General features: G+C 53.2%; 1 protein-coding gene across 4 annotated transcripts in view; it reads right to left on the bottom strand.

Annotated features, from left to right (window-relative positions):
• shtn1 (shootin 1) overlaps positions 1-14213 on the bottom strand; it is a 74831-nt gene extending 60618 nt beyond the window's left edge. For 2 of the 4 annotated variants that reach the window (XM_004915727.4, XM_004915728.4), the window contains exons 1-2: positions 7495-7656; positions 528-580 (exon numbers count right to left, since the gene is read on the bottom strand). In XM_004915727.4, coding sequence (XP_004915784.1) covers positions 528-580; positions 7495-7552 — 111 coding nt within the window. In that variant the 5' untranslated portion in view covers positions 7553-7656. Of the gene's footprint in view, positions 1-527; positions 581-7494; positions 7657-14133 lie in introns of those variants that run through there. The other 2 variants (XM_031905561.1, XM_004915729.4) reach the window with 2 other exon arrangements.
• Positions 14214-16223: the final 2010 nt, after the last annotated feature.

The following is a 16223-nucleotide window of genomic DNA, read 5'->3' as shown; positions in this document are numbered from 1 at the left end:
AGTAAGGAACCCCTTCCTATGCTGATGGTGAGATCTCCTTTCCTCCCCACCCCCAATGTATCACTCATTCCCCTTCTCTTGGTAGGGAATCCCATAACCTGACTGCCCTTACAGTAAGGAACCCCTTCCTATGCTGATGGTGAGATCCCCTTTCCTCCCCACCCCCAATGAATCACTCATTTCCCTTCTCTTGGTAGGGACCCCCATAACCTGACTGCCCTTACAGTAAGGAACCCCTTCCTATGCTGATGGTGAGATCTCCTTTCCTCCCCACCCCCAATGTATCACTCATTCCCCCTCTCTGGGTAGGGAATCCCATAACCTGACTGCCCTTACAGTAAGGAACCCCTTCCTATGCTGATGATGAGATCCCCTTTCCTCCCCACCCCCAATGTATCACTCATTCCCCCTCTCTTAGTAGGGAATCCCATAACCTGACTGCCCTTACAGTAAGGAACCCCTTCCTATGCCCACACTGAAATCTTCCTTCTCTAATCTACATTGCCCCCTATAACACAATCACTTACCTCATCCTTTGTTTTCATATTCTCGCTTTTCAGTTCTTCGTACTTCTCAATGGCTGAAAGAACAAAGATGGGTGAATGCACAGTCAGTACATACACAGAGCTCAGGTAATGTTTCCTTATCGCGTGAATGAATAATAATAATAACAATAACACTAATGTTAGAAGGTATTTTCCAGCCCAAAAATAAGTTGGGTTGTTCCCCAGATGGCACAACTCATGCGGGAGAGTAAAGGTACAACATAGGCTGCTTCCCATCATGCCTTGTGGCTTTACACACACACACATATATATATATACACACATACACACCCTTGACAGCATTTACTATGCTCCACTATGCATGCAACCACAGGCAACAATTGGCATTGAGTCTCTTAAAGGCACAGTGACATCTGCACGTACATTATATACATAGTTTAGATTTTGATTGTAAGCTCTACGGGGCAGGGGCCCTTCCATATGGCTAACTCCAGCCCCCCACTTATCCTTCCATATGGCTAACTCCAGCCCCCCACTTATCCTTCCATATGGCTAACTCCAGCCCCCCCACTTATCCTTCCATGTGGCTAACTCCAGCCCCCCCACTTACCCTTCCATATGGGTAACTCCAGCCCCCCACTTACCCTTCCATATGGTAACTCCAGCCCCCCACTTATCCTTCCATATGGCTAACTCCAGCCCCCCACTTATCCTTCCATATGGGTAACTCCAGCCCCCCACTTATCCTTCCATGTGGCTAACTCCAGCCCCCCCACTTACCCTTCCATGTGGCTAACTCCAGCCCCCCCACTTACCCTTCCATATGGGTAACTCCAGCCCCCCACTTACCCTTCCATGTGGCTAACTCCAGCCCCCCCACTTACCCTTCCATGTGGGCTAACTCCAGCCCCCCCACTTACCCTTCCATGTGGCTAACTCCAGCCCCCACTTACCCTTCCATATGGGTAACTCCAGCCCCCCACTTATCCTTCCATATGGCTAACTCCAGCCCCCCACTTATCCTTCCATGTGGCTAACTCCAGCCCCCCCACTTACCCTTCCATGTGGCTAACTCCAGCCCCCCACTTACCCTTCCATATGGGTAACTCCAGCCCCCCCAGGCAGAGATGGGGCAGTTTACCACATACAGTTGGCTGAGTTAGAATGGCACAAGGGCAACAGTGCAATTACCTGTAACAGCCAATGGGACTTGATAAAAGCTAATTGGCTAAGGGGCCTCCTTCCTATTCATGGGGTGCCCTCGTTCCCTCAGAGAAGGGGGGGGGGGCTGTATATTATATGGGACCCTACTGTATGGCACTGTCAGTGCAGTAAATCATTACACAGGAGTTAGTATTCCAGGCAGAGCGAGTGTGTGTGTTTTGGCAGCTACATACAAGTGCGAGTCTGAGTGGGTCCCCGTGAGTCTGAGTGGGTCCCTGTGGGCACAATTGGTCCCCCGACAGAGGAGCCCAAGGTTCTGCTGAACCACATCCCCCCTGTTACCTAATGCTAAGAGCCCCCAGATCACCCCAAGTGCAGGTTGTTAGCGGAACCCCCCTTTATTATTGCCGTCTGTGCCAGGGCAACTGGGCTCCCTTCCACCTGGCACAGGTAGCCCTTTGTTCTCTGTCCCCCCCCCACCCACCTGATCCAGGATAAGGGAAATTGCTAAACAAATACAATGTGGTACTCTGTGAGCTGCCAGGAAGGGGACAGAGTGTATAATAAGTGTATAATAAGTGTATAACAAGAGTATAATAAGTGTATAATAAGGCAACTGAGAGGGTTGCAGTTCTACTAGACACCTGGGAATGCTGCTGGCTATAACTAGTATAACTTTATATTTCTTTGCCCTGGGCCCCACCACCGTGTATCTAGGGGCCAGGGAATGGTACCTTCCATGCTCAGGGAATGTAAGAACTACAAATCCCAAACTGCCCCCGTCACATCTGCTGAGAGCTGTAGTTCTGCTGGAGCATCAGAGCTCCGCCCCCAGTAGCTTCTAACAGTTCTGCTCCAAAAGACACTCTGCCTCCTGATAAACCCCAGATTAGTGTTTGGAAATGTGATAGGGCCCTGGGGCAAGTTCCACCGGGGCAATGGGTATCATGTATAGCCCTGCGTGAATGTGTTGTTGCCATAGAAATGATAACAATTACAACAGATAATGGGAGACAGATATAAGTGGGTATATACATACAATACACGGCCAATTTATGAACATGCCCCAAACACGCCCAGTTACCCCCAGACACGCCCAGTTACCCCCCAGACATGCCCAGTTACCCCCCAGACACGCCCAGTTACCCCCAGACACGCCCAGTTACCCCCCAGACACGCCCAGTTACCCCCCCAGACACGCCCAGTTACCCCCCAGACACGCCCAGTTACCCCCCAGACATGCCCAGTTACCCCCCAGACACACCCAGTTACCCCCAGACACGCCCAGTTACCCCCCAGACACACCCTAGTCCCTGTGGGGTCTACAACTCATAGGGCAGTCTATATCCTGATGCCCTGTTACAGTATCTGCGTCCCCTCTAGCTAAAAGCAGTCTAAATGGGAGGGGCATAAGTGCAGCCAATGGTTAGGGCCCTAGAGAATAAAGTCCGCCCCAACCCCCCCCGCAGAGTCAGCTGCACAATCCAATAGCCCTAATTAAACTAAATTCCCAAATCAAAGTTCAGAGGAACGACCCAAACAGCAAATATAGAGCAACGGGGCTTCCAGCCATTATCATTCCACCCTGCTAAGGGGCAAGTGTATTTGTGCCCTGGGTACCCCTGGAACTATAGTGGGGTGACTGTTACCCCAATGTTTCTATATATCTGTAACCTTGTTATGGGCTAAGGGGGCCCAGCCTGAAGGCCAGTTAGGGGGGATTTGGGGTGAGTGCTTATTTGTGCCCTGGGTACCCCTGGAACTATAGTGGGGTGACTGTTACCCCAATGTTTCTATATATCTGTAACCTTGTTATGGGCTAAGGGGGCCCAGCCTGAAGGCCAGTTAGGGGGATTTGGGGTGAGTGCTTATTTGTGCCCTGGGTACCCCTGGAACTATAGCAGGGTGACTGTTACCCAATGTTTCTATATATCTGTAACCTTGTTATGGCTAAGGGGGCCCAGCCTGAAGGCCAGTTAGGGGGGGATTTGGGTGAGTGCTTATTTGTGCCCTGGGTACCCCTGGAACTATAGCAGGGTGACTGTTACCCCAATGTTTCTATATATCTGTAACCTTGTTATGGGCTAAGGGGGCCCAGCCTGAAGGCCAGTTAGGGGGGATTTGGGGTGAGTGCTTATTTGTGCCCTGGGTACCCCTGGAACTATAGCAGGGTGACTGTTACCCCAATGTTTCTATATATCTGTAACCTTGTTATGGGCTAAGGGGGCCCAGCCTGAAGGCCAGTTAGGGGGATTTGGGGTGAGTGCTTATTTGTGCCCTGGGTACCCCTGGAACTATAGTGGGGTGACTGTTACCCCAATGTTTCTATATATCTGTAACCTTGTTATGGGCTAAGGGGGCCCAGCCTGAAGGCCAGTTAGGGGGGGATTTGGGGTGAGTGCTTATTTGTGCCCTGGGTGCCCCTGGAACTATAGCGGGGTGACTGTTACCCCAATGTTTCTATATATCTGTAACCTTGTTATGGGCTAAGGGGGCCCAGCCTGAAGGCCAGTTAGGGGGGGATTTGGGGTGAGTGCTTATTTGTGCCCTGGGTACCCCTGGAACTATAGCGGGGTGACTGTTACCCCAATGTTTCTATATATCTGTAACCTTGTTATGGGCTAAGGGGGCCCAGCCTGAAGGCCAGTTAGGGGGGGGGATTTGGGGTGAGTGCTTATTTGTGCCCTGGGTACCCCTAGAACTATAGCGGGGTGACTGTTACCCCAATGTTTCTATATATCTGTAACCTTGTTATGGGCTAAGGGGGCCCAGCCTGAAGGCCAGTTAGGGGGGGATATAGGGTGAGTGCTTACTCACTGTTACCCCAAGGTATCTGTATATACAGAAAGTATATAAAACGCAGTTAGTATACAGGGATAAACCAGGAAATCCCAGGTTTCTGATCCATTTGGAAGGGGCTGATCCCCCCCAGGAATGCAGTTGGTACAATCTCAGAATATAAATACACATTATACACAGTTACAGATTCTCTATTAGTTGAATGCAAGTATTAGTAGGGGGAGGGGCATACAGAATACAGATAGGAGCTTTAAAGGGAAACAAAACTTTTTTTCATGATGACCATGGCCCTTTAAGGTTCCAGTAGCCAAACAGGCCTTCCATGTTGTGCGGCCCCGGTGCCCTACCTCTCTCTCTCTCTCTATACAAAGTTCAGTGGGTGCCCCCCCCCCCTGCAGGGTGCTATTACGCCCATAAGAGCCGCGTGACCTTCTGTCAGTTTGTTTACATTCATTCCAGCCTTTAGTTCCCCTTTAGAACTGTACAGATAAAAAATCCATATTTCACACGGCCAGTTCCCGGTTCAGATCTACCAGAACTACACACGTAGTATAGAACTACAAATATACGCGCTGCAGGGCTGCATAGAAGCCGGAGTTGCCTGCAGCGAGCACAGCAATAACCTCCATTATCCGGGCAGCCCATACCCTATGTGGGCACAGTTTAAAGGGAACAATATGCCCTCTATAGTCAAATGGATGGGGGCACCTACCTGCCCAACACCCCATTCCCAACCCAATTGGAATGAAAATATCCCCTTTATGCATTTTACCCATAATGAGGCAACGCTGGCGCTGTATGGCACGGGGTACCTGGCACCCCAAGTCTTATGCACCCATTTTATCTTCATGGGTCACTATAACTAGGAGGGGGAGTGGGGCCTATTGCTTCTTTGGGGGGCACTGCATTTCCCTTTCTACGCTTAAGGGGTGTGGCTAAGAAATCTTTTTGGGGCCAATCAGGCAAAAGACAAATAAATATCTGCTGTGGAGCACGGCAGGGGGGGGGTAGCAGGGAAGTGGGGTTCACTATGTCAGGGAAGTCAGAATGTGGGGTGCTCACTGAGATATAGGGGGGCAGTAGGTAGGGCTGGGTGGGCACAGGAGAGATATAGGGGGCAGTAGGTGGGGCTGGGTGGGCACAGGAGAGATATATGGGGGGCAGTAGGTGGGGCTGGGTGGGCACAGGAGAGAGATATGGGGGCAGTAGGTGGGGCTGGGTGGGCACAGGAGAGATATGGGGCAGTAGGTGGGCTGGGTGGGCACAGGAGAGAGATATGGGGGCAGTAGGTGGGGGTGGGCACAGGAGAGATATAGGGGGCAGTAGGTGGGGCTGGGTGGGCACAGGAGAGATATATGGGGGGCAGTAGGGGGCTGGGTGGGCACAGGAGAGAGATATGGGGGCAGTAGGTGGGGCTGGGTGGGCACAGGAGAGATCTGCTGTGGAGCACGGCAGGGGGGGGTAGCAGGGAAGTGGGGTTCACTATGTCAGGGAAGTCAGAATGTGGGGTGCTCACTGAGATATAGGGGGGCAGTAGGTAGGGCTGGGTGGGCACAGGAGATATAGGGGGCAGTAGGTGGGCTGGGTGGGCACAGGAGAGATATATGGGGGCAGTAGGTGGGGCTGGGTGGGCACAGGAGAGAGATATGGGGGCAGTAGGTGGGGCTGGGTGGGCACAGGAGAGATATGGGGGCAGTAGGTGGGGCTGGGTGGGCACAGGAGAGAGATATGGGGGGCAGTAGGTGGGGCTGGGTGGGCACAGGAGAGATATAGGGGGCAGTAGGTGGGGCTGGGTGGGCACAGGAGAGATATAGGGGGGCAGTAGGTGGGGCTGGGGTGGGCACAGGAGAGATATAGGGGGGCAGTAGGTGGGGCTGGGTGGGCACAGGAGAGAGATATGGGGGCAGTAGGTGGGGCTGGGTGGGCACAGGAGAGATATAGGGGGCAGTAGGTGGGGCTGGGTGGGCACAGGAGAGATATATGGGGGGCAGTAGGTAGGGCTGGGTGGGCACAGGAGAGATATATGGGGGGCAGTAGGTGGGGCTGGGTGGGCACAGGAGAGATATAGGGGGGCAGTAGGTGGGGCTGGGTGGCACAGGAGAGGTATAGGGGGCAGTAGGTGGGGCTGGGTGGGCACAGGAGAGATATAGGGGGGCAGTAGGTGGGGCTGGGTGGGCACAGGAGAGATATAGGGGGGCAGTAGGTGGGGCTGGGTGGGCACAGGACAGATATAGGGGGGCAGTAGGTGGGGCTGGGTGGGCACAGGAGAGAGATATGGGGGGCAGTAGGTGGGGCTGGGTGGGCACAGGGAGATATAGGGGGGCAGTAGGTGGGGCTGGGTGGGCACAGGAGAGATATAGGGGGGCAGTAGGTGGGGCTGGGTGGGCACACAGGCACAGGAGAGAGATATGGGGGGCAGTAGGTGGGGCTGGGTGGGCACAGGAGAGATATATGGGGGGCAGTAGGTGGGGCTGGGTGGGCACAGGAGAGAGATATGGGGGCAGTAGGTGGGGCTGGGTGGGCACAGGAGAGATATATGGGGGGCAGTAGGTGGGGCTGGGTGGGCACAGGAGAGAGATATGGGGGGGCAGTAGGTGGGGCTGGGTGGGCACAGGAGAGAGATATGGGGGCAGTAGGTGGGGCTGGGTGGGCACAGGAGAGAGATATGGGGGCAGTAGGTGGGGCTGGGTGGGCACAGGGGAGAGATATGGGGGGGGGGTAGAGAGGGGGGCAGTAGGTGGGGGTGGGCTGACAGACAGACCCAGGCAGCAGGTGCAGGGGGGGTAGCACGGCAATGAATACACAGATATATGGGGGGCACAGACGGGGCTCAGACACACCGGGGGGAAGGGGGGCTGACACACCGGGGGAAGGGGGGCTGACACACCGGGGGGAAGGGGGGCTGACACACCGGGGGGAAGGGGGGCTGACACACCGGGGGGGGGGAGACCCAGGGAAGCGGCAGGAGGGCAGTTCCCGAGGCCCCATTGTTACCGGTCTCCATCCCGCAGGCCCGGCCCCTCACCTTGTTCCTTCAGGGTCTCCATCAGCTCCAGCTCCGGCTCCGCTCCCGGCCCGCTCATGGCTCCAGTCCCGCCGGGCTCAGCGCTGGGAAGGTGCCGGCTCCGGGCCCCGGAAATGGGAGAAGGGAGGGGGGATGGGCGGGGCCAGGAGCACCCTGACTCCCTACAGCACCCTGACTCCCTGCAGCCTGGGGCCCCTGTGTGTGTCTGTCAGGGCCCTAACACCCTGCAGCCCACTCACTGTATGCCGTGGGGCCCCAAGCTATGTGCATTGGGGGGTGGGCCTAACACCCTGCAGCCCACTCACTGTATGCCGTGGGGCCCCTAGCTATGTGCATTGGGGGTGGGGCTAACACCCTGCAGCCCACTCACTGTATGCCGTGGGGCCCCTAGCTATGTGCATTGGGGGGGCCCTAACACCCTGCAGCCCACTCACTGTATGCCGTGGGGCCCCTAGCTATGTGCATTGGGGGGCCCTATCACCCTGCAGCCCACTCACTGTTATGCCGTGGGGCCCCTAGCTATGTGCATTGGGGGGGCCTAACACCCTGCAGCCCACTCACTGTATGCCGTGGGGCCCCTAGCTATGTGCATTGGGGGGGGGGCTAACACCCTGCAGCCCACTCACTGTATGCCGTGGGGCCCCTAGCTATGTGCATTGGGGGGGCCCTAACACCCTGCAGCCCACTCACTGTATGCCGTGGGGCCCCTAGCTATGTGCATTGGGGGGGCCCTATCACCCTGCAGCCCACTCACTGTATGCCGTGGGGCCCCTAGCTATGTGCATTGGGGGGCCCTATCACCCTGCAGCCCACTCACTGTATGCCGTGGGGCCCCTAGCTATGTGCATTGGGGGGCCTAACACCCTGCAGCCCACTCACTGTATGCCGTGGGGCCCCTAGCTATGTGCATTGGGGGGGCCCTATCACCCTGCAGCCCACTCACTGTATGCCGTGGGGCCCCTAGCTATGTGCATTGGGGGGCCTAACACCCTGCAGCCCCACTCACTGTATGCCGTGGGGCCCCTAGCTATGTGCATTGGGGGGGCCCTATCACCCTGCAGCCCACTCACTGTATGCCGTGGGGCCCCTAGCTATGTGCATTGGGGGGGCCCTATCACCCTGCAGCCCACTCACTGTATGCCGTGGGGCCCCTAGCTATGTGCATTGGGGGGGCCTAACACCCTGCAGCCCACTCACTGTATGCCGTGGGGCCCCTAGCTATGTGCATTGGGGGGGCCCTATCACCCTGCAGCCCACTCACTGTATGCCGTGGGGCCCCTAGCTATGTGCATTGGGGGGCCTAACACCCTGCAGCCCACTCACTGTATGCCGTGGGGCCCCTAGCTATGTGCATTGGGGGGGCCCTATCACCCTGCAGCCCACTCACTGTATGCCGTGGGGCCCCTAGCTATGTGCATTGGGGGGGCCCTAACACCCTGCAGCCCACTCACTGTATGCCGTGGGGCCCCTAGCTATGATGAACCCTCAGAAATCAATTAATAACAGCAGATCCCCCCAAACACTACTCTCTAAGGGAATGATAAACAAGCAAACGGGGCTTTTCCCAAAAAATCTAAATCAACCCCTTAAAGGGGAAGTTCACCTTTGAGTTACCTTTTAATATGGTGTAGAGAGTGATATTCTGAGTCAATTTGCAATTGGTCTTCATTTTTTTTGTTAGAAAGCTGTTTAATTTGGAATTTAAGCAGTTATCTGGTTGCTAGGGTCCAATTTACCTTAGTAACCGGGAAGTGGTTTGAGAGAGTGACTGATATATGAATAGGGGAGGGGCTGAATAGAAAGATAAGGAATAAAAAGTAACAATAACAATAAAACTGGAGCCTCACAGAGCAATAGGGTTTGGCTGCCGGGGTCAGTGACCCCCATTTGAAAGCTGCAAAGAGTCACAAGAAGAAGGGAAATAATTAATAAACTATAAAAGATAAATAATGAAGACCAATTGAAAAGTTGCTTAGAATTGGCCGTTCTATAACATATGATTGCAGCTTTTGTGCCAGATCACTAGAACATTTTGGGGGTCAAGGGCCCCTCTTGGGTACTTGGGGGGGATCAAGTGCCCCCAGCCTAATTCATTATGTGATCCTGCAGGCTGTGCTGGTTCCAAAGCTGTGAGTCTGGTTAATGGTTAAGAGGGTGGTTAGTGGGGTGGGAGGGGGAGGTGCCACTTGCCATTTCTGTGGGTGACCCTGAGTGGGGGTGCACACGTGCCGGCAAGAACTTGTCACTTGAAGGCAATGGAGCGGGGGGGGGGGGGCATTTAGGGATAGGTTAATAAATACTCCCCAAACCCACAGTGGAAATGACATCACTGGGGATCACAAGATGCTGCTGACCGTACTGGATCCTACTGTGTCACTGTGTGGCCTCCCTGGGCCTGAGCAGCTGATACTGCACTAAATGGGACGGCCCCCGGGGTCTAAAATTGCTGACTGAGAACTTTCACTGATTGGGAAACAAAGCAAAGCTGTGAACTTGCCTGGGGAATTACAAAATGGACTACATTTCCCAGCATGCTCAGCCAGTAACCTGCCAATTCAGAATGATAGGAGTTTCAGTGTAGAAGTTGAGCAACTGCTGATTGGCTCTCCCTGACACCATTATTCCTTCTGGGCCTGTAACATGTACCTGACTTTTGCTGGCCTACGTGATGGAGGGCCGGAATTGGAAGCCAGGTTTGACCACTCCTCCTTTTTAAACCACACCCATGTTATCACAAGAGCTTTTAAGACCATCCCCACATTAATGGTGGCAGCACAGCAAGAAGCCAAAAGGTTGGTGCTCTCTCTATAGGGATATCCCCTTCATTCTTATGTGAGAGAAGTTCATTGCATTAAGCCACACCTTTAAATCATATGGCCCTTCCTCTCCTGTGGTTGACATAGCAACCCCCAGCACCTAATAATTACACACCTTAGGGACCCCTAAATAAATATCTCCAAATGCTAATAAACTTACAGAACGAACCCCTGTCAGACTCACCTCCCACAGGCAGCATAGGGCACAGTATGGCACACACAGGCAGCATAGGGCAGGCAGAGTACTGCCTGTGTGTGCCATACTCAGTATCACTCATGTATTATAAGGGATAATGTACCCCCTACTGTAAATGATAAGGATATTAGCAGTCACTGAGGGGTTCTGTGCCCCCCATATAAAGGCACAAGGCTGCAGGCTGAGTTATACAGGGAACTCTGAGTATCACTCATGTATTATAAGGGATAATGTACCCCCTACTGTAAATGATAAGGATATTAGCAGTCACTGAGGGGTTCTGTGCCCCCCATATAAAGGCACAAGGCTGCAGGCTGAGTTATACAGGGAACTCTGAGTATCACTCATGTATTATAAGGGATAATGTACCCCCTACTGTACATGATAAGGATATTAGCAGTCACTGAGGGGTTCTGTGCCCCCCATATAAAGGCACAAGGCTGCAGGCTGAGTTACACAGGGAACTCTGAGTATCACTCATGTATTATAAGGGATAATGTACCCCCTACTGTAAATGATAAGGATATTAGCAGTCACTGAGGGGTTCTGTGCCCCCCATATAAAGGCACAAGGCTGCAGGCTGAGTTATACAGGGAACTCTGAGTATCACTCATGTATTATAAGGGATAATGTACCCCCTACTGTAAATGATAAGGATATTAGCAGTCACTGAGGGGTTCTGTGCCCATATAAAGGCACAAGGCTGCAGAATGACCCCCAAGCAGGGTTTAAACCCCCTTTTCTGCTATATTTTATCAGACAAAATGATGATGTCCATTCTTTCCTTACATTGTCTTTCCAAATATGCGGCAAAAAGCTGAAGTTTAAAGTCGGCCGCACTGGGTTTTAGAGAGGGAATTAAGTCATTATCTCGGCCGTTCCGCTGGCACTTAGAATATGAGTTGTGTGGCAGGAGCATTATGCACATTATCCTCATTAGGCGCCTCGTGTCCCCACTCATTTGCCTCCTCTTTCCATAATTCTGGGCTCGGAAATGAGTGCGGCTCTATTACTGTCAGGTGGGGCCAGAGAGGCGGCAGGAGAGGGGCCACACGGGGACCTGGGGATAATGGCAATACACCGAGGTGAGCAATGTAGCTTCAATGATATCCAGCCAATTGTGCCAAGGCCCCATACGGGATAGTCAAGAGAATATATATTGGGCAAGAGATTGGTCATGGTACTTTCCCCTGTCCCTGCCCCTATATATTAGGTACCTACCTAGTGCTACCAACCCCTATATCTGTAGGGAAATGAGAGCAGGGCAGGCAGTAACCCTTCCAACACTTTCCCCTGTCTCTGCCCCTATATATTAGGTACCTACCTAGTGCTACCAACCCCTATTTCTGTAGGGAAATGAGAGCGGGGCAGGCAGTAACCCTTCCAACACTTTCCCCTGTCTCTGTCCCTATATATTAGGTACCTACCTAGTGCTACCAACCCCTATTTCTGTAGGGAAATGAGAGCAGGGCAGGCAGTAACCCTTCCAACACTTTCCCCTGTCTCTGACCCAATATATTAGGTACCTACCTAGTGCTACCAACCCCTATTTCTGTAGGGAAATGAGAGCAGGGCAGGCAGTAACCCTTCCAACACTTTCCCCTGTCTCTGCCCCTATATATTAGGTACCTACCTAGTGCTACCAACCCCTATTTCTGTAGGGAAATGAGAGCGGGGCAGGCAGTAACCCTTCCAACACTTTCCCCTGTCTCTGTCCCTATATATTAGGTACCTACCTAGTGCTACCAACCCCTATTTCTGTAGGGAAATGAGAGCAGGGTAGGCAGTAACCCTTCCAACACTTTCCCCTGTCTCTGCCCCTATATATTAGGTACCTACCTAGTGCTACCAACCCCTATTTCTGTAGGGAAATGAGAGCAGGGCAGGCAGTAACCCTTCCAACACTTTCCCCTGTCTCTGCCCTATATATTAGGTACCTACCTAGTGCTACCAACCCCTATTTCTGTAGGGAAATGAGAGCAGAGGCAGGCAGTAACCCTTCCAACACTTTCCCCCTGTCTCTGCCCCTATATATTAGGTACCTACCTAGTGCTACCAACCCCTATTTCTGTAGGGAAATGAGAGCGGGGCAGGCAGTAACCCTTCCAACACTTTCCCCTGTCTCTGCCCCTATATATTAGGTACCTACCTAGTGCTACCAACCCCTATTTCTGTAGGGAAATGAGAGCAGGGCAGGCAGTAACCCTTCCAACACTTTCCCCTGTCTCTGCCCCTATATATTAGGTACCTACCTAGTGCTACCAACCCCTATTTCTGTAGGGAAATGAGAGCAGGGCAGGCAGTAACCCTTCCAACACTTTCCCCTGTCTCTGCCCCTATATATTAGGTACCTACCTAGTGCTACCAACCCCTATTTCTGTAGGGAAATGAGAGCAGGGCAGCAGTAACCCTTCCAACACTTTCCCCTGTCTCTGCCCCTATATATTAGGTACCTACCTAGTGCTACCAACCCCTATTTCTGTAGGGAAATGAGAGCAGGGCAGGCAGTAACCCTTCCAACACTTTCCCCTGTCTCTGCCCCTATATATTAGGTACCTACCTAGTGCTACCAACCCTATTCTGTAGGGAAATGAGAGCAGGGCAGGCAGTAACCCTTCCAACACTTTCCCCTGTCTCTGCCCCTATATATTAGGTACCTACCTAGTGCTACCAACCCCTATTTCTGTAGGGAAATGAGAGAGAGCAGGTGTGTAATTTGATCTCTCTGCATGACCAGCAGAAGCCCAGGATCTTGTGGCTCTGAGCCACCACTTTCAGTACTCCAGGCCCAGGCTTTAGGGCCTAGCCTGGAGGAAAGTTTGGATTCAAACTCTGAGCCATTGGAGTTTGTATCTGTGGAGCAAGTGCCAGCTGCGGGGGGAGCTTCCCAGGCAGTGAGTATGGAGGAGTCCCCAGTGGAAGCCGAGGCAGTGAGTATGGAGGAGTCCCCAGTGGAAGCCCAGGCAGTGAGTATGGAGGAGTCCCCAGTGGAAGCCCAGGCAGTGAGTATGGAGGAGTCCCCAGTGGAAGCCCAGGCAGGTGAGAACAACATGGAGCCCCAGGCCCTGCAACCTGCCTGGCAGAACTCAGACCTGGGGAGAAACATGGGGCGCAGGGGATCTGACGCTGGAAGTGACGGTGCAGAAGTGAGGAGGAGTGAGAGGACAAGGCAGAGACAAAGTGGGGCAGTTAATCTTACCCCTGGGGCAGCTGAGGAGAAAGGAGACACTCGCACTTTAAGATCTGCTGCAAAAACTGTGAGTAACAAATCCTCTTCTAATAAGAAACCCCAGCGTTCTGCCCCTGTGGGGGCTTTACCTGATGGCACTGCAGTGAGGGGAGAAGGGACTGGGAAAGGCATATTGTGTGGGAGAAAGCAAGGTGGGGGTAAAGCTGGGTCACAATCCCCTGTGACTAAACTACATTTCCCAGCATCCCCTGTAAGCCAAAGGCCTCCCACTGAGTCTGATGGAAACACTGCTGTTAATACTGTGTCTGACTCACCTGTAAATAAACTGCAGCATGATCCAGGTTTCCCAGCATCCCCTGTAAGCCCTGCTTCTGGTAGGCAAGTTCCCCCCACTGAGTGTGATGGCAATGTTGGGGTTAAAGCTGTGTGTGACTCACCTGTGAATAAAGTGCAAGCTGATCCAGGTTTCCCAGCATCCCCTGTAAGCCTTCCATCTGACAGCCAGACTATTCCAGCCACTGGTGATGTTGTGCCAGAAACTCCCCATGATGTCTGTGCAGCGAGGGAAAGTGTATTTGGGAAGGGAGAAGGTGCTGCTGTAAGTCACACTGGCAGGATCATGGCGGCTGCTGCTGAGCTTTCTCTTACTGGGGCGGCCAAACCTCAGGATTCAGCAGTTACCCAGACACCTGCACCCAGTCCTGCAATTAACCCTGTACTTGCCAAACCTGCACCTGATACTGCCTGTAGCACTGACATGTCTGATAATGATGATTTATCCCAGTTTCCCTGTGAATCAGCTCTTGGGGTACGTGCAGAACAGCAGCCCAGGCCCCCTACTGCAGGGAGCCCCCCGGTGCCCTGTCCCGAGGATATTCCAACTATCATTAAGCAGCCCAAGCCCCCTACTGCAGGGAGCCCCCCGGTGCCCTGCCCTGAGGATATTCCAACTATCATTAAACAGCTGACACAAGCCCCCTACTGCAGAGAGCCCCCCGGTGCCCTGCCCTGAGGATATTCCAACTATCATTAAACAGCTGACACAAGCCCCCTACTGCAGGGAGCCCCCCGGTGCCCTGCCCTGAGGATATTCCAACTATCATTAATCAGCTGACACAAGCCCCCTACTGCAGGGAGCCCCCCGGTGCCCTGCCCTGAGGATATTCCAACTATCATTAATCAGCTGACACAAGCCCCCTACTGCAGAGAGCCCCCCGGTGCCCTGCCCTGAGGATATTCCAACTATCATTAAGCAGCCCCAGCCCCCTACTGCAGGGAGCCCCCCGGTGCCCTGTCCCGAGGATATTCCAACTATCATTAAGCAGCCCAAGCCCCCTACTGCAGGGAGCCCCCCGGTGCCCTGCCCTGAGGATATTCCAACTATCATTAAACAGCTGACACAAGCCCCCTACTGCAGAGAGCCCCCCGGTGCCCTGCCCTGAGGATATTCCAACTATCATTAAACAGCTGACACAAGCCCCCTACTGCAGGGAGCCCCCCGGTGCCCTGCCCTGAGGATATTCCAACTATCATTAATCAGCTGACACAAGCCCCCTACTGCAGGGAGCCCCCCGGTGCCCTGCCCTGAGGATATTCCAACTATCATTAATCAGCTGACACAAGCCTACAGTGACAAAAAGAAGAAAGAGGCAGAAATTGTGGCACAACAAAAGCTGATTAAAGCTGCGAATAAGAACAAAAGAGGGAAACTTGAGCTGGACATGATCACACTTAAAGGGGAGCTCTTTGAGGTGGAAGTTTCCATTGAGAGGTTACTGACTAAAGCGGGGCCCTGGAGGGAGCGTTTTGAAAACATGGAGAGATTTGAAAAGATGCAAAAGTCTCTGAAAGGGCAGGTTCCCTATCGCACCCGGAAGCCCAGCACTACCAGCTGTTCCACCTCATCTGATACAGAAGGGGAATTTAAAAAGCCTGAAGCCCCAAGCAGGAGTTCGAGGAGAGCGCCACCTAAAGGCCAAGGAAGTGAGACCATCAACTGGCAGCATATGGTGTTTGATTTGAAGGATGTCCCAAAACAGGGAAAGAAGAGAGAGGGAATGAAACAGCGGCCCCAAGTTACATCAGTGGCCCCAGACAGTTTCCACTTCACTCAGGAAGAATTTCCTCCATTGTCCCCTGCAACCAAACCGCGAGAACCATCACAGAGCCAAAGGCCACAAGAGGATGTTACTCCAGCAATGGAAGTATCGTCCAATCAGTCAGCTGCGAGTGGCGTGTCTGGGGTGGTACATGGAGATGAGTCTGGTGTGAATGCTGGCGTGTCTGTAGCGGCGCTTGGAGAAGCAAGTGCTCACAGTGACCCAGTGGTGATGGGCGCACAAGAGGTGTTGGTGGTGGGTAATAAAGAGTCTGGGAATACTGGGCCTACAAAAGCACAGCAGGCTCATGTTACTGAGGGCCAAACCTCTACTGAGCAAGCTTCAACTTCTGGGGTGGGCCCTAAAGCTTCAACTTCTGGGGTGGGCCCTAAAGCTCTATCTTCTGGGGGGGACCCTAAATCAACTTC

This window comes from Xenopus tropicalis, chromosome 7, assembly GCF_000004195.4.
Source record: "Xenopus tropicalis strain Nigerian chromosome 7, UCB_Xtro_10.0, whole genome shotgun sequence".
In the NCBI taxonomy this organism is placed as follows: Eukaryota; Metazoa; Chordata; class Amphibia; order Anura; family Pipidae; genus Xenopus; species Xenopus tropicalis.
This window is presented reverse-complemented; position numbering and strand designations above follow the sequence as displayed.